Raw genomic sequence first — 17,294 nt, 5'->3', positions numbered from 1 at the left:
CTTCCCTGTACCCCACACAGCTCACTTCACTCTTTTACCTTCTCCTCTGCCAGTTGCTCCCTGAGAGCCTTGCTGTCGCCGATGGGCACGGCTTGGATCTTCTCCTGCCTCTGCCTGGCTTCTCCGAGCCAGTGGATGAGCCACTCGTAGCTCGTGTTGTAGGACTTCATGTGGCGCCTGAGGAGGTCGAGCTCGCGCTGCCTCAGGTCGATCTGAGCGAACACGGCCTGCCAGCGCTCCAGGAGGCTGTTGACCAGCTGACGGTAATGCTCCAGGTCGGCGTCGCGCTCACTGTGGATCCTCGTCATCTTGTCGTTGATGGTCGTCGCCCTCTTCAGCTCGTCCTGCAGGCGGTCAAACACCGCCTGGTCGGCCTCAGCTTCAGCCTGCATCGACTGTCGGACAAAAGAGCAAAGATATCATCGACAGGTTCATTCACAGCAGACAGCAAATATGAACACTGACTGTAGATGAGTGGATGTACCTTCAGCTGACCACGATGGTTCTCCACCTCCTTCTCCTCAGCTGGCACTTTGCTGACATCACGCAGACGAGTCTCATAATTCTTGAGCGTATCCTCTGCGTCTTTAGTGTTTCTGATCACAACATCGATGGTCTTCAGCCTGAAATCAAACAGATCCACACTTAATAAAACACACAAACAGCAGCTGGGATTTCATCAGGAGGCGCTCGAAGAGTCACAAAGCCTCACTTGTCCAGGTAGACGGAGGACAGGCCGTAGACGTGGTCCATCTTCTTCAGAGTGAGGTCCAGTTCGGAGCGCAGCAGCGGGGCGGAGCTGGACTGCTGAGGAGATGCCAGAACCTCCTCAGTCTTCTCAGTGATGGTGTTCAAGTCCTTCTTCAAGCCCTCCAGCTCAGTCTGGACTTTCTGTAGGTGAAAAAAGGGAGATGGTTTAGTGAAGTCACCAGCTGCGAGTCATCTGCTGCAGAACGTCTGAATGACGTTGCTGAGTATTAGTGCCTCGTTACCATCTGCTCTGCAGTCTTCTGGGCGCAGGCCTTCAGTGGCTCCTTGTCCACGGGCTGTCGGAGGCGCGTTACGGTTCGATTCTCGCAACCCTCCAGCCTCAGACGCAGGTCCTTGATCTGCGTCAGATAAGTCTTGCACATGGACTCATCTTGTTCTCCTGATTGGTAAAAAAAAAGGAGATATAATTATTCAGAGAAGACAAATTCTGGACAAAGTAGTTGGTCACACTTTGCATTGAGTGTAGGATCATCTGCATAGAAACGTGGCATTCTCGTGAAGGTACAGAATTAGTTACAGGATCTTAAACTTATTAATATTTAATAGTGACATTTTACAGCAGTGTTTTTAAACTACTGTGAATTTAGTGCGATTAGTTCCATGTTGATTATTTGTCAAGTGATTCAATAATTCACTGATAAATATTGGAAATCAGCCGCCATCGATCCCATGCACACATACAGGAATGCAACAAGGAGTGAAGTTAGGATGGATGCCAAAATCACGGAGGACGATGAAGCTGATTGAGTTAAAGGATGGAAGTGAAACATGACGGCACACACACACAAACACACACAAACACACACAAACACACAAACACACAGTCCTGATCAGCCAATCAAAAGCTCCTACTGCACATCCGATGCTTTAACTGAAGCGCCTTACCTGCTCTGGGTGGCACATAGCCTGTAACGTGAATCCAACAGTCAACTCACACACAAATGAACATGTCTGAACGTCAGTGATCAACATGAGGCGTGTCTCTCGTCATGTCGGGGTGATGGTATATGATACGTAACGGGCAGCAGTACACACCTTGTTCTGCAGAGCTGACCATCGTGTTGTAGTGCTGGTTGGCTTTGTTGTAGTTGGACTCGACCTGCATTCGGTCCTCGGCTCCGAACATCTGGGAGTCCTGGCTGTCTCTCAGGAAGTCCTGGTAGTGCAGCTCCAGGTTCCTCAGTGCCAGGCGGTACTCTTCCACCCTCAGGGTCTTAAACTGTGTAGGGTGTAGATGAAGTTAGGAGGCGATAACATGGAGCCAGGTAGGCAGATATTAAACGTTACGTGAATGATGTCAACTACAAACTGGTGCTGAATATTTCAAAATAAAAGTAGTTTTTCTCTATGACATTATTTCCTGTGTTGTTACCATGGTGATGTTCCAGGTTTTGATGATGTGGATGTCTCTCATCAGGTACTGCCAGGACAGCAGGCTCTTCATGTCCACGTACAGGGCCTGCCACATGGTCTGCAGCCTCTGCAGGTTCCCGTCCAGTCTGAGGAGAGTTCATTTGGAGATCAGCGCTCGTGAATTTGAAGCGAACCAAAGATACTCGGCGGGGGGGGGGGCAACTCTTAACTCACCCGGCAACACTGTTCACGGCGTCCTTATTGGTTGGCGGGACCAGGAAGCAGATGGACGGCACGGACGCCTCGCTGCCTTTGTCGTTCAGCACCCTCCACTTGTAAGGCTGCGAGTTGTTCAACAGAGCGCACTCGTCTCCTCTGTGCACGGTGATCTGAAGGAAGACCAACGACAAACAGGAGATTTATCAGGATGCATGAGTTCACCTCGAGTTCCACTTCGGGTACAGACAGTGAAGACGCCGACCTCCATCTGTTTGAAGTCGCAGACGGCCTGGATGGGCTGTTTGCCTTTTATCGCAGTAGCAGGGTTTCGTGGTTTGAGCTGGACGATGGTCTTGGCTCTTCGCTTCAGGCCTTCCAGGTGAGTCTTGAACTCATTCATTTGCTCTTTCTCATCCTGTGAAGAACACGGGATTCAAACCAATGATGTTTTATAGTTCCATGCATCCTTTTTATTGTTAAGCATTTAGAAATCAGACATTGTATCATGAAGGTGAATAAACCTACAGCTGCGTCCTGCAGCAGATCTTCCAGTCGAGTGACGGTGATGGAGCGGTCGCAGGTGTACTTCCTCTTCATCGTGTCTTGCATCTTTTTGATTTTCTCCTCCGCCTCCTTTACGTCAGAGAAAAACTAGACAAAGAGGAAAGAGAAGAGACGAGATGATGAAGAGTTTCGGTACAGACGCAGCCAAAGCCAGACAAAATGAAACATACCTGGAAGTAGGCAGTGTTTTCTTTCAGGTGGGTTTCAAGGCAGCAGCACAGCTGGAGGATCCAACTCCACTGAGTCTGCAGAGCTGCAGTGAAGGCCTGAGGAGGGAAGGTTGTTTTAAAGACGAGCACAAACACTCTGATTTAACATCTTGAAATCTTGAACAGTCTCACCTCTACGGTCTTCCTGGCGGGGTGTCCGTCCCTCAGCAGCTTGTCTCCTGTGGCCTGGACATTGTTCATCTTCTTCTCCCTGAGCTCCAGCTCTCTCATCAAACCCTGCTCCGGAAAAACAACAGCAGCAAACATCAGCATCACATCATCACCGCATCGGAGAACCTCGTCAGAACATCGCTCGTTACTCTACCGAGTAGTTCTCTTTCTTGGCCGCCATGTTGGTGTTTCGCTCGCTCCAGTCGTAGTTGACCTCCTCCTCCTCTTTCTCGTTCAGCCACATCAGCTCTTTGGTGGCTGCAACGACGAAGGCGTGGAGCTGGTCCAGGTACAGCAGACGGGCCTTGGAGGCGTTCTGCGAGGGAGCGAGAGAACAGAGATGAAATCACAGTCCACCATCAGGACCCGCATGAGCGAACACGGCGTCACATCAGCAGCTCATTGACCCTTTTTACGTCATGTAGAGTTTTAGTGATGCAGTGAACTTACCAGCAGTTTGCCGTACTGCAGCTCCAGTTTTCCCAGGTAGTCGCGGTAGGCAGCCTTACTGACAGGTGAGATCTGACTCTGGAAACATTAGAAAGACGTCTGTCAAGCAACCTTATTATATATCATACAAACCAACCCAGAAACTATACACAAAGCAAGAAGATGAAGCCTCGGCACCTCATCGGCCTTTGCCCTCTCGATCTTGGAGCAGAACTCCTCCACAGACTGGTGCAGGCCGCGGTGGCTGCCCAGCTGCGACTCCACGGTGGGCAGGTCGGAGCCCCACTCCCCGTCATCCACCCGGCGCTGGTTCTCCTCCACCCAGCCCAGCAGATCTTGGATGTACCGCATGGTGACCTCATCCAGCTCGGGCCGCACCCTCATGGGGGCCTGCTGCAGGACCTTGACCTGGGAGGTTTGGATCTGAGTCATGGGGATCTGCGTGATGGTCACACCTGACTTGAGGCGGAGGTTGTACTCGCTGCGGAGGTTGACCAGCCTCTCGTGCAGACGGTACACCCTGGAGACAGAATCAGAAAGTCAGTCGACGCTGCCGTGACGAGTTCATTCGTTCATGCATCGTTAGCTGCAGCTTTCGTTTCTTTTGCACCTGCGATACATCTGCTCAGCCTGAAGGTGGCGCCCGTCCTTCAGCAGCTGAACGTCATTGAAGAGGAGGCGGATCATTCCTTCGGCTTTCTCCAGGTCTGCCTCCATCTCCGCCGTGTGCTGAGCCGGTTTCCCTGAGCTCAGCATCCTCACGTCCTGCAGCGCACACACACACACACACACACACACACACACACACACACACACACACACACACACACACACACTTCACAAATTACAGCTCTGCGTGCAACTCCAGTGATTTCTACTAAAGCTGACCTTTGAACAAAGGTTTGTGCCTCACCGTCTGCAGCAGAGACTCCACCTGGTTGAGCTGCTCCTCGCACACGCCCGACTCCATCTGGACTTTACTGACGACCCTCTGGAGTCGCTCCAGCCTGCAGGGGAAGAAGAGGAGGAGGGGGTCAAAGGTCAAAATACACAGTTTCTGTTACCTGAAGTAAACAAATGAAGCACTCACTCCGTCTTCTGCCGGAATAAATACATAGATGCATATCCCTGATGCAGGAAGGCCATGATCCAGCTCTGCCTGCACTAAAGTGGAGCTCAAAAATTAAAAAGCTACGCCCTGCCAGCCTTGTGATTAAAAAAAAAAGTACTTCATGAGCGACTATTAAACAGTCGGATTATCGAGAGAGTGTTGCCGTGGCGACAGGACATTTGTCATGTGTTTGCCCGCATATGTTTTTTTTACTTCCCTCCCCACAAAGCCAGCCCAGTTCCATTTTATCGTGATTAATCATTGGCAAATGACTCATCCTCTCGGTCGCACATTAACCGCTGTGCGATGACTCACTTCAGATTTTTTTTGGGTTTTCCGATCACTTTCCCGCCTGCTCACCTCTCAAACTCTGTCCTGAGGAGACGCTCTCGCTCCAGGATGGCGACGTGCAGACGGCCCCATTCCTTCTCCACGTCGAAGGGGTGATAACCAGGCGGCATTTTGACCTGGCCCACCTGAACGGCACCCTGTACAACAAGAAGCCACACATTCATTTTATTATGGAATATTCGTATATATGTCTTTTTTTCTGGGTTAATAAATATTCTGTTTATTTTCATATTTGACAAGCAGACGGATCAAACGGTGACATCGGAGAAGCTTTAACAAGAGGAATGTTTGAAACAATCAGAAGACTCTTAAACTTCAGGTCCACTTAAATGAAGACTGAAGGATTATTTCTGATGCTCTTGTGATCAGTTTGAACATTAAAGATCTGTAGGATAATTTTTAGAAAGCCAGAGAACATCTGTGATGTTTCAGGTGTGCACACTTGTGCGTGGACTCTAATCCGCCGATAGTCTGCAGAGACGTGTCCCGCGGGCGTTAACAGTCTGTAGTAAAAGATTAACTGTCAAGAGTAAATCTGGAATTTGTCTCCATCATCCGTCATCATATCAGTGTAAAGACGTCACGATCACTTCAGCCTTAAGGCGCAGCACGGGTTTATGAGCGAGTATCAGTGTACAGTATAAAAGCTGCTGAGGAAACCCACCTCAAAAGACTTGAAGATGTGTTTGGAGCGGTTCTTGTCTGCCTCTTTTGCAGGAAGCTCTGTTTCCTTAAACTTCAGGAACTGACGCCAAAGAACCTGCAGACGAGGAAGAGGGATTCATAAATTCATCATCAGCTTCATCGTTACTGTCATTCTTCTTGTGCTGTTCAGGTCCAGATCAGATCACCTCGATCTCCTCGTAGCTGGTCGGGAACTTCCTCTCATCAAAGACGAGGATGTGGTGTCTGATCCACTGCAGCAGCACGGTGACCAGCTCGTAATACTCCTGCCAACGCAGCTCCAGCTCCTGAAGCACAAGTTCAAGTCAGCGTTAACCATCTCTGCACTTGCCATGATGATATCAAATATTAATGCTCTGTATGAAATCCAGAGAATACACCTTGCTGTTACTGTCTGCCCCGTTTGCTTTGAGATATCTTTATCATGACCTGAAGGAAAGATGAAGTGATGATGACGAAGAGGAAGAGGACTCACATTGGCTTTGACGCCATCCTGAACGTCTGGTACCCTGGGCATGACATCATACAGGGAGGAGACATATGTGATGATGGACTTCTCATCTGGATGGGGAACATCCACATCTGTAAAGAGAGAGAGAGAAGAATGTTCCTTGAGTCAGAGCTGAGAGAGATTAAACTGAAAAGTTTAAGAAATGAATGCAGGTCTGACGCTCACCCTCGGGGTCCAGCAGTCTGGTGACGCCCAGCTCTCTCTCTGCCAGGCTGAAGGCCTGCTCCAGGTTCTCCTGGTTGCTCTGTCTGTACACTTGATTCATGTCAATCAGAGTGGGCCTGCAGACAGCAAGAGACAGATCAGTCAGTGGAAATGGGTGAAACTGTTAAAGCTTGAGTGACAGCTGAAAATGTCAGCCCTCTTCTCGTCTCTGTAATTCTTTAACCTTCAGGCCATACCTCCACACAGACATCTTCCAGGTAATATTTGCATATATCTTATGTTATGTATGCTGGAGGCAGTTTGATCATATGCACTGTTCTTGATACCAGAAAGGGCAAGCAAAAACAAGAGTCCTCACATTCCCCCCATCATTTAATACACAGAGAAGACATGCACCTTGCCAAGAAGAGAACTACCGTCTAATGACATGTAGACACAGGCACAGTCTCATTACTCTAAGGTGATGAAAGTGCATCTCGTGCCCACAATGCAAAAGAGAAAGATGCATTTAAGGAATGTGAATTCAGACAGATATTCGTACACTTGCACAACTCTCTGGATGTAGTATTCTTTGTGTTCCCGGGACGCTGGTGGTTTCTCCACGTAGCAGGCCTGTCTGTAGGACAGTCTGTCCCTGCTCAGGTGGACGAAGTGAGGCTCCGATCCCGACTCGTGCTCCGGCTCCATCTGGGAGCCTTGACTGGAGCGGGCCCCGATGCTGCGGGAGCCTCGGCCTGAGTCGAAGGAGTTTTCTGCAGGGATGTCCTCGCAGAGCATGACCACCCGGTCCTCCATGTCGCTGACTGAGCCTGCCGTGCTGCTGGAGGCGCTGTGCAGACGCTTCTTCCTCGAGGAAAACTTCCTCTTTATTTTCAACATGGTAGAAAGTTCAAGTGAGAAGCTTCTGTTTAGTAGAAAATTATGAAGAAGAAGGTTTAAGATCTATTCCGTCCCGCCTCCTGACGACGACTCCTGACTGTATCCAGATCTTCGGGTTGTGGGTTTGGATCATTGCTGAGACGCTGCAGCTGCTCGGCCTGTGCACGTCCTGCTCGTCCTCCACCAAGACTGAATGTATGGCAGCGCAGAGCGTACCTGTGTTTTGTTAGAACCTGCAGACGAGAGTGAACACACCTCCAGGGCAAGCTTTTCTGAGACTCGTGTGATACACCCACACCGTCTCTCTGCTCACACTGGAGGATGCCAACTCAGGTTGTACGTGTTGTTGTTGCTTGGTGCTTCAGGGCTTGTTTGTATGTGCGAGCACAAAGACTTAAAGTGGCACTCCACCCAAAATATAAGGTTCGAGCATGAAACAGGGCGTCTGCTGCACGCGTCAAAGATGCCTGTAAAGGTTTGCAGCGTCCTTATTGAGGAGGCAGCAGCTATAGGTAAATATAAGTTTCACAGACAGAAAAAGCATCTATAGAAACAACTCAGCCCTGCACTGAGTGTATTTATATATAAACATTATATAAACACAGGAGGATTTCTGGTTGTTGATGAACCAATGAAAACATCTAAAGTGTCCTTACGTACGGAAGCCCAAAGCGGTTTAAACATTCATTTCAAGTTATTCATAACGAAACTTTGTGTTCTCGAGATAACGACATAATTAATCTGAGATCTTGAGAAAACAAAAGGATAGTCTGGTCTCTAAAATCAATTAATTAAAGGAACAGAAGACTGTTGCATTGAGATTATCTTGAGATCTCGTTAAGTCAGGATGACATTTGTCATGAAATGAACTCGTCATTAAAATAAATACAATGTATGAATGTGCATATCTGCTGATATCTGCTGATGTTCTAGAGACCTTTTAGAAATGTGATGAATGAACAAACTCTGACTGAGACGATAATTCTCTCTTTAACCCGACAACGTTTGTCCTGACAAGTCAAGTTGTGCTGCTGGAAAACTCCTGATTGGTTTTCACATTCCTCGCTCTGAGCATGCTGCAATAAATACTTTTTTTTTTAAAAGACATAAAACATGAAATATGCCTAAGGTCACAGAGAAGACCTTTTTTAACGGCGTGTGAGATTCATGTCCTGCGGTGTTACGAGATGCCAAGTCCAGGCAAGCTCTTCTGTTACGTGCTTTGAAAAATGCTTCCGGGCTTCATCAGTTATGTATGAAATACAGTCTGGCATGTACAAATGTAACATCTGAGACTGACATGGCAGGAGGAATCAGTGTCTCACCTGTGTTTGTGTATGATGGCGTTGAAGAGCTTGCCGTCCCTCCAGTTGGTGGTGAAGTTGTCGCAGCGCAGGCCCTGGTATCCCTCCACCATCCTCTGAGACCAGAGCAGCAGCTTCTCTTTGGCCGTCATGTCGTCCGACTGGCCGTTCACCTGAATGTCCGAGATCTGGAGGAGGAACGTTGGTGATATTTAACTCGTGATCTTTATGAGTTTGGATCTTTTCCTCATCATCAGAGGTGGCAAGCACACAAATTCTTTGTGTAAGATCAGGGGCCTGAATCAAAGAATCTAAAATTTCTTTTATATCTACAGTAGAGGCCGTCACGTTCAAACGCCGTGTTACTACAGTCGCTCACATCGGATGAATTAAATACTGACTCTAGGCAGAGCCTTTCAAGTGTTAGGAAGGCGAGGGTGATGTGAGGTGATTGCAATGAAGCGATTACACTGATTGAACTTCTGTACTCAAGTAAAAATGAAAAAGTTCAGCTCTGAACTCGAATAGGGTCGAGCCTCCCTCTTGTCTCGTTGTCTCACGTCATTATTGTCAAATATATCGTGTGTGTGCATCAATCGGGATGATGTGAGGGCGTCTAATGATGCAAAACAATAAAAAAATAAATCATAATTCCCCTCAAAGGCATTAAAACTAAAGTCACATGTCTGTTTTGGGAATGTAAAAAGCATAAAAGAAGATATCTGTGTGAAACAGTAACTAAGTATTTGTGCTTCATCGTACATAAAGCTCCCAGAAATGTGAAATCCTGCGCTGAATATGACTGAAGTGTTCATCGAGGGGCTGAAAAACTTTTTCCAGTCGGCCTGCTGATTTATTCCAGACTTGAGATGAGTCACATTTTAAATCTCAAGTTAAGAAACCACCACTTTCGCCCGGAGGGAGCATGAGATCCATTAAACTCACCAACGAGTGCTTTGTGATTATACACGAGCAAAAACAGAAATCATAAGAGCGACATGAGTCACTGATCTCACAGAGTTATTCTGCAGCTTCAGAATCAAACTCAATAAACACTCCGGCTTCTGTGAACGCCTGCCGGACTGCGTAAGAAAAAAAATAAACCTCCACAGGCAAATTCCTCACGAGTCAGCACAAGAGCTAAAATATCATAGAGATTCAGACAGTTTGGCCCAAAATACCAACGTATATGTTCATAGGAACAGACGACGCTGACAGGACTTTTTTATTCGCAGTCGGGTCGTTTTGCATGAATCCGTCACCCAGCAGCTCCTGTGCCGTATCTGTGATCAGATGTGCTCCTGAAAAGGCCTCTTTGTTTGTTCTGGGTCGGCTTTCTCTGCAGAACTGGGCACACGTTGTAAAAAGGTTGCAACAATCACAGGAAAGCTTTAAAAATGTAATATGTTTTCTTTGTTAACTGTTTGTCTTCATGCAGGAAACTCCACCTAATCACGGCTCCAGTTGGGTCAGAATAAATATGTGCACCTTCGACTTATTTTATTGCCGCATGTGCGTCACGATTTTGTGATTTTCACCCAGAAATAAGACGAACTTCCAGTTTCTTACTGGAACAAGCGTTGCTTTATTACCACTATATACTGTTTGCAGTGTTTTTAGGGATGCTGATGAGTCATAGCAGAACTGAATTTTATGACACCCACCGTTTTTTTTGCAGGAAAGGGTGGAGGAGGGAAAAAAGAAAGCATCTCTTCCTTCTGCTATTTTCCCTCCAGAGGGGAAACCCCGGCGCTATAGCTCGCAGTGACTCAGAGAGTGAATGGAAACAGGACCTCCGCCCTCGCGGAGAGAATCCCGACTCCCTCTCGTTATTTATACCGGTCACCTGTGCATTAGTAAACTGCACCTGGGGAGCGCAGAGGAAATTCACCATTGTGTGTGGTGACTGGTTTGTTTTGAGGAAATAATAGTTGGCTGATGACTAAACGTGTCAATGTGGAAGTTTTTCATTTAATCAACTGAACAGCGAGGACAAAATATTAAAATATGTCCATGTCCAGTTCAGTGTGTAACTTTAAAGGTGATCACCTTATCTATCTGTGTTTTTATCACCTTCTCCTGCACACCTGGAGTGGGAGGGGTTGAGCTGCAGTCTCTTCACTAGGTGTCACTAAATCGTGAACACTGGACCTTTAAGACAAACGCTGGGAGATCGTGTCCTGCAGTCACGCCCACGTCTCCTGCCAGCTTTCTCCAGGGAATCACTGAGTCACTCGGGACGAGGGGGGCGGGGGTGGTGGGGTTGGATCCCACATCCACATCCCAACAAAACCATCATACCCATTATAGCATCAAAGAATCTTCATGTGCTCCCACTCCTTTTTCCAGAATCTACCAAAACCATCTGACGTTTTCCAAACATCGGGAACACATCTGCGCATTGACATGTGGCTTCTCGCCGCCATAGGTGCCGTAAGCCGTTTTATACTGTTTACGTTTGGCAGGAAGCACAACGGCAACCTATAGAGCTGCACGGGACCGCAGCAGAGTTACAGAGGGTCCAATGAACATTGTTTAAAAATGAATGAAGTTTCAGTGTTTAGACTTGGAGCACTCGAGGACAGGAGAACCGGTGGTAGTTGTGTATAAAAGTTTAAGTGCTGCCAAATGTCCAATAAAGCCCATTTGGAAATGATTGGCTGTTGGACTCGGCTCTACTGTAACTGCTGTGTCAACATCAGCCCAAAGCGAGGGCTGGGGATTGAGCCTCAGACAGAGGCGCTGCCACAGAAGCAGGCTAATCACAACATCATGAAAGCGAACACCATGAAATGGACGTTACTCGTACGATGGAAGAATTTAATCTTATGCAATTACAGGACGCGCAGTTTGAAAGATAAACACCACTCAGGAAAAGTGAGTCAGATCCAGTACACTGTACATGCAAAGTTTCAATTTCAGAGTTCTTGTGCCCAATCATTTCTGACAGTGTAGCTTCTCTACATTACCTGGAAGTGAAGGATGATGGTCCATATCAGCCCCAGGGTCAGCTTGGGGTTTCCATCTGCAATGTCATCGTTCCTGATGTTGACCAGTTTGACCTGCACGGGTGCACAGACAGCATTAAATCTACATTTTGTGGCGGCAGTTAACAGTTTCCTGGTTTGAAACAAAGACAGTAAATAAAACTCCAGGAGCAGGATGTATTAAACTGTCATTCCTTCACCGACCTGTCTGTGTTTGAGAAAGTCCAGGGCGATCTGTACATTCTGCAGCTTGTGGAAGCGCATCCGGCCTTTCTCCCGCGGCTGTAAGAGACGACGGGACGACGAACATTAGCAAAGAGGGAACACGTGATGATGTTTGACTGACCAACAAACAGCAAGACCCCATGACTGAGGAGCAGGTGTTTCAGTGTCCAGCAACACCAACAAAAGATCTATTCTACTGTATGATACTCAGTGCAGTCATGGTCTCAACTTAAAACTACAACACCACAAATTTGAAGTGCGATTCAAATTCGGCGTGGTTGTGATCGAAGCGTTTGGGCGGACCTTCACCGGATCCAAAATGACCCTGAAGAAGCGCTAACAAACCAGCCAGGATGTCTGCGGGTGAGAGCATGATGATGAATGAATGACACACGCTCGCAGTGATTTCAGTCACAATCCTTATTCCCTCTGTAAAGACTACAATCCACTTTTCTTCATGACACATCTCAAGTTTTTATCTGTAGCGAGCAGCATCCACTATTTCTAACCCTGCATGGGACAGAGTTACCCCACGAGTGATGGCCATGGCATGCATTGGTGCTCCACGTTTTAAGCCGGTATGAAGCTTTGTTGCAGAATTAGTCGATATATCAGCCTGCGGTGATGAAACTTTTGGCGTTTGCTTTGAATAAAGTGAAAGAAGCCGATACTAATACCCTTTACAGCTCCATTCCACATTTTTTAAAGGACCATCAGCATAAAACTACTTTAAATGCATGCATCTGTCCCTGTTGGTGTGTTTAGGCATTGGTCACTGGTGAAAAGCATTCATGAAGAAGACAAATCATGAGAAGAATCATGTAAATTTTGTCATTTATTGGTGGCTAAATGTATAGTATGGTCCTTTAACTAGGCAGGAGTTATCAGTTACATGAGGAATAAGGGCAGAATATTCCATCGAGGTTCTGCTTTTAAGGAAATCTGATTGTGACGCTCGCTACCTGAAACATCTGCAGAGATGATTGCACTACAAGCTTCAACTTCCTATCTCCTCACATGACGCCTGATCCAGCTCGCTGATAAAGATGGAGGTACAGAAAAGGGACAATACAAGGGGAGTGTGACTGTTCATCATGCACAACCCAGAAGCCACCCTGGGCTGGTGACACATGCCACGCCCCGAGGGAGGCAGCCGGTCTTAGTCCAGGCGCCACTCACCAACCGCACGTTCCTCACAACGTCACGTTCCCTCGGCTACCACAGCAAGAGCATCGCAAAGAGAGAGAGGGGAAGGCAGAGGCAAAGGGGGGGAGAGGTCAGGGCAAAGGTCAGCAAACAGGTAAATTAGATAAAGGAAAAACCAGGGGTCAAACAAGTCAGTGCAGAAAGGTTACGAGATGGAAGCAAAGGATGAAAATTAGTGTTTTAATGCTACGTCACCGGAAGGAGTGCTCCCAAAATAAGACAAGTAAAAGCGTGCGCGGACAAAAACCTCAGCATGTTCTGAAATGTCCACAGAAAATCTCAACGCATGCAAGAGTGGAGACAAGAAGCCCGCCAGAAGAATATCGGATACACATTTAGACTTCAGGTTACAAATATGACAGCAAATTAAGTCAGTAGAGGACAGAGGAGCGGGGACAGTAAGACTGGACAGGTCTGGACAGCGGAAGCAGATGTCCTAATATGTCTGAAGGTCATCAGGACTCACCAGTGTCTCTCCGGAGAGCACCTCCAGCAGGGAGATGAGGTTGTGTCCATCTCTGAGGTCCTCGTAGAGGTCAGTGATGTGTCTCTGGGCCTGAAGACAGAGGACAGGAGACAACAGGGGGGACAGTCAGTCTGCAGAAGCACCACATGACACAAACTGTGCTGGAAGCTCAGCACTAAAAGTGGAAAGGAATTCACACCAGGCACAGACACATTTGACCTAATCCCTTAATGTCACCTAAAAATAAACGAAGCAACTTAAAGGGGAGGACACGACAATGCGGCTCCACATCAGGGGCTCGTTAAAGGTTCAGTCAGACTTTCATAGTTCTTGCCGATCATTCCTCTTGGCTGAGGTTTGGTTAGACCGGCACAGAACGTGAGAAACAAACACCAACTTTGACCCGATCATCTGAGAACGAGCGTGTGCACACGTCCAGGGTCAGAGCCGGAGTGGGTGATGATCTTAATGTTTGGTGGATCCTGCATTTCTTATTTCCCATCATCCTCTTCGATGCCGTAACCAACAGGAATGAATGACAACTATGAAAAGAAGCTCATCAACCTGAGAGTTTACTGCAAAGGTCATGGAGTGAGGAGTCCACAGGAGGTACGGGAGGGTGAAAATGTAAACACAGACATGCAGAACAGAAACGAATGTGTCCACTCAGCACTCCGCTCACAGACAGAACCTACCTCGGCCTTCCAGTGCTGATGGGAAAGGATGTGAGGACAGGATGAGGGATGAAGGAAAGAAGAAACATTGTGATGAGAGAGGATTTAAAACTGCACGGACTCATGTGGGACAAAGAAGAACAGAAAGACAAAACAAGCCGACGCTGAAGATGGTTTTTTTTAATTGATTCCTTTTTATGAATGGAAATCTGTCTCTGGTCTGTTTTGGATTGTAGCAGAATAAAAATGTCTGTCTTTAATTCTCCCTAATCTGAGGAGACATGTGAGACGAGCTACAGTAGATGGCACTTTTGAGCCAGTTACTGGCATCAAAGTTGAATCCCATGACTCTGCTGTGACCACGAGTCCAAATCTCTCGAGGGGCATCAGCCAAGACTCGGCTTCGGTCCTGGTCTTGGACCCAAATCTGAGGGATTTTCCCGACAAAAGAAGAAATGACTGACGACAAAAGCCCGTGAGTCATCTCGTGTCACAGGATGCACATGGAGCACGGCGCGAGAGTTCCCGTGTGAAAACAAAGATTTGTTAACGCAAAGACGCGACGCGCTTCAGGTGGAGCCACGCTGTGCGGTCATCAGTTTATGTTGGTGTTTGTATTTTATGTAATTTAACTAGTCTGTTATTAGTTGAGACCTGAGAGATCCATATTACACATAAATACTGGGTGTTGGTTACAAAATGAGCATTTTTCTTGTTGTCATGGCATCACATTACACGAGCTGTCCCAACGCTCTGTACACTGATGTTTCTGCTTCAGCTGCAGCAATCGGTCAATTTACTGACACACAGCAACTTGTTGTTGTTGTTTACACTCTGTTATAAAACTTACAAGCCAGATATTATATTATATTCTCAGTTTCAGCTTCAGGACTGGGTGTTTTTCTTTGTCATCTGTGATATTAAAGTGAATATTTTAAGCTTTGGGCTGTTGGTTTGAAACATCTTGGTCAGGGTGTGTTCACCGTCACACATATTTTATTATGATTAACATCTACAGACGAAGCAAAACAGTGGAAATGTTTGGAATACCTCATAAACCACCCGAAGCACACGCAGAATACCCAAATAAAGCGAGGCTGACCTCCAAGTGCAAAACAAAACTTCAACCCACTGAATGACTTCAACATTTTCTGACATGTAACAGACTAAATGATAAAAACCCAGAATATTTAAATCGTCAGTTAATCTCTGGATTATTTAGTGTATTCATCATTCATTCATGATTGATTCTGTAAAATGACGCCAAATATTAAAAGGAAATTGTCATCACATGTTCCCAAAGTTCAAGGGGGCGTCGTCAAATTGTTTTGTCAAACTAAAAAGTAAAAAAATTAAAGAAAATCAATTAATTATGATTCTAAAACATAAAGGCATCAAATCGTCACATTTAGGAGGCGACGAGTGAACTCACATGATCAAAACAGCTTCATAGAATAATTATTATAGTAGCTGCAGCCCGTTATTCTGCACACAGCAGGAAGTACTTTGTCTCTAAAGGTCATGGGCGCCCCTGTATCGCCTTACAGCGTGAACATGTTTAGCTCCGTCCCCCCACGTTCAGTGTTGAGGAGTTCAGGCCCGGAGCTTCCTGTTCCCCTGCAGAGCCCTGAGAAGTCGCCCTGCCTCAGTCTGGAGTCCAGATGTGAAACCTGAGCGAGCCCGCCCCGCGATGCCGCCGCTGTTTGCCGAGCAGCAGCTAAAGCCAGTCCAGGTGTTCATGACTCACACGCATGCACTCAAACAGCATGTGTGGTGTTTTTATGGTGCGGGGGAGCGATCCGCGTAAAAGGTTTTCACCTTTTAGAAAAGTGTTTTCACTTTCTCAAAGAGCGGGCAGGATTATCTGTTCCCGTGTTCAGGCTTCACCTTCACCAGCAAAGACTCGCTGAGATCAGACCGTCTGTCGTCTTCTGAGGACATGTTTTCATGTAATTTAAGATATTGTAACCAGGTGGATATGAAGGTAAGTGCTGGAGTTTGACTTTAACAGAACAAGCTTCAGGTCATTTAAGGACAGCTGAAGCTCAAACCAACATTTTTCAGTTTCGTTGTCCAGATGTTCGTCTGCTGTGCATCGGGGAGTGATCTCACCTTCATCAGGTGCTTGTTGACCCATTTTGTGAAGGTCTTCTTCTGAACTCGGTCCCGTTCATCTGTGGAGGGACAAATCAAACAGAAGCTCACGTTAATCAGCTGTTATCATTAACTCATAAATCATTAATACTTCACTAACATTACTGCTGCTCAGCGTTCTTTCACCGCTCTGAACTTTGCAGCAAAGCTTTTTCATTGACGTCAGCGAGCTGGAACCTGCTCAAGATAAAGACGCTTCTTTGACGTCTTTATTATTTCTAAGTTTAGTTGCTGTTACAGATTAACTGTGATCAGGGTTGCAAATTCTGGGAATTTTCAAAGTTGGAAATTTTCCATGTGAACAGGAATAAAGTTTGGCCCTTAAACAGGGAACTTAAATATAGTCGGGGGGAAAAGTATTTTAGCATAATCTCGACTAAAACAACCAGATTTTATGCAAGTGATTTCCCATTCACTTCCATAATTCCCACAGATTTTGCGATTTGGAATATTCCCAAAACTCCTGAGCTTAACTTCCCATGGAAAGAAATTTACCAGAAACTTGCCACCCCCTTTGCAAACCCTAATCAGAAGCCAAATATTTGATGGGCTGGTGCTTTCACAAGATAATTAATAATTATTGTGGATTTGGTCACTACATGTGTTTAATATTGTGCAAAAATAATACAACTTAAAGTATTCACTACGACTTTGTTCACACAGTAAAAAGAATGAAAGTCAATGGAACGTTGGTGTACTTTAATTACAACGATTGATGAACGTTTTGGTCGGTGACGTCTTCAGAGGATCGTCGATGTTTACCAGCTGCGATCATTTTAAGAGGGAATCAAATGATCTCGTTAAAGAACCGGAGCTATTTTGTGTCAACACCATTTTTTT

At 46.5% G+C, this 17,294-nt stretch overlaps 1 protein-coding gene across 14 annotated transcripts in view; it reads right to left on the bottom strand.

Moving 5' to 3' along the window:
• pleca (plectin a) overlaps positions 1 to 17,294 on the bottom strand; it is an 84,877-nt gene that overhangs the window by 14,316 nt on the left and 53,267 nt on the right. For 8 of the 14 annotated variants that reach the window (XM_027286547.1, XM_027286552.1, XM_019257749.2 and 5 more), the window contains 28 exons: positions 16,413 to 16,474; positions 13,627 to 13,716; positions 13,134 to 13,169; positions 11,934 to 12,011; positions 11,712 to 11,804; positions 8,764 to 8,930; positions 6,560 to 6,675; positions 6,359 to 6,465; positions 6,051 to 6,170; positions 5,864 to 5,959; positions 5,209 to 5,336; positions 4,651 to 4,744; positions 4,348 to 4,502; positions 3,915 to 4,257; positions 3,738 to 3,815; positions 3,442 to 3,603; positions 3,249 to 3,353; positions 3,078 to 3,173; positions 2,869 to 2,994; positions 2,606 to 2,758; positions 2,359 to 2,513; positions 2,144 to 2,270; positions 1,807 to 1,990; positions 1,657 to 1,677; positions 993 to 1,150; positions 713 to 891; positions 485 to 623; positions 39 to 395 (listed from right to left, as the gene is read on the bottom strand). In XM_027286547.1, the coding sequence (XP_027142348.1) occupies positions 39 to 395; positions 485 to 623; positions 713 to 891; positions 993 to 1,150; positions 1,657 to 1,677; positions 1,807 to 1,990; positions 2,144 to 2,270; positions 2,359 to 2,513; positions 2,606 to 2,758; positions 2,869 to 2,994; positions 3,078 to 3,173; positions 3,249 to 3,353; positions 3,442 to 3,603; positions 3,738 to 3,815; positions 3,915 to 4,257; positions 4,348 to 4,502; positions 4,651 to 4,744; positions 5,209 to 5,336; positions 5,864 to 5,959; positions 6,051 to 6,170; positions 6,359 to 6,465; positions 6,560 to 6,675; positions 8,764 to 8,930; positions 11,712 to 11,804; positions 11,934 to 12,011; positions 13,134 to 13,169; positions 13,627 to 13,716; positions 16,413 to 16,474 (3,725 nt within the window). The remainder of the gene's footprint in view (positions 1 to 38; positions 396 to 484; positions 624 to 712; positions 892 to 992; positions 1,151 to 1,656; positions 1,678 to 1,806; positions 1,991 to 2,143; positions 2,271 to 2,358; positions 2,514 to 2,605; positions 2,759 to 2,868; positions 2,995 to 3,077; positions 3,174 to 3,248; positions 3,354 to 3,441; positions 3,604 to 3,737; positions 3,816 to 3,914; positions 4,258 to 4,347; positions 4,503 to 4,650; positions 4,745 to 5,208; positions 5,337 to 5,863; positions 5,960 to 6,050; positions 6,171 to 6,358; positions 6,466 to 6,559; positions 6,676 to 8,763; positions 8,931 to 11,711; positions 11,805 to 11,933; positions 12,012 to 13,133; positions 13,170 to 13,626; positions 13,717 to 16,412; positions 16,475 to 17,294) is intronic. The other 6 variants (XM_027286551.1, XM_019257747.2, XM_019257751.2 and 3 more) reach the window with 3 other exon arrangements.

The sequence above is a fragment of the Larimichthys crocea genome, chromosome XIII, assembly GCF_000972845.2.
Source record: "Larimichthys crocea isolate SSNF chromosome XIII, L_crocea_2.0, whole genome shotgun sequence".
In the NCBI taxonomy this organism is placed as follows: domain Eukaryota; kingdom Metazoa; phylum Chordata; class Actinopteri; family Sciaenidae; genus Larimichthys; species Larimichthys crocea.
The sequence above is the reverse complement of the archived record's forward strand: the minus strand, read 5'-3'. Positions and strand labels throughout refer to the sequence as shown.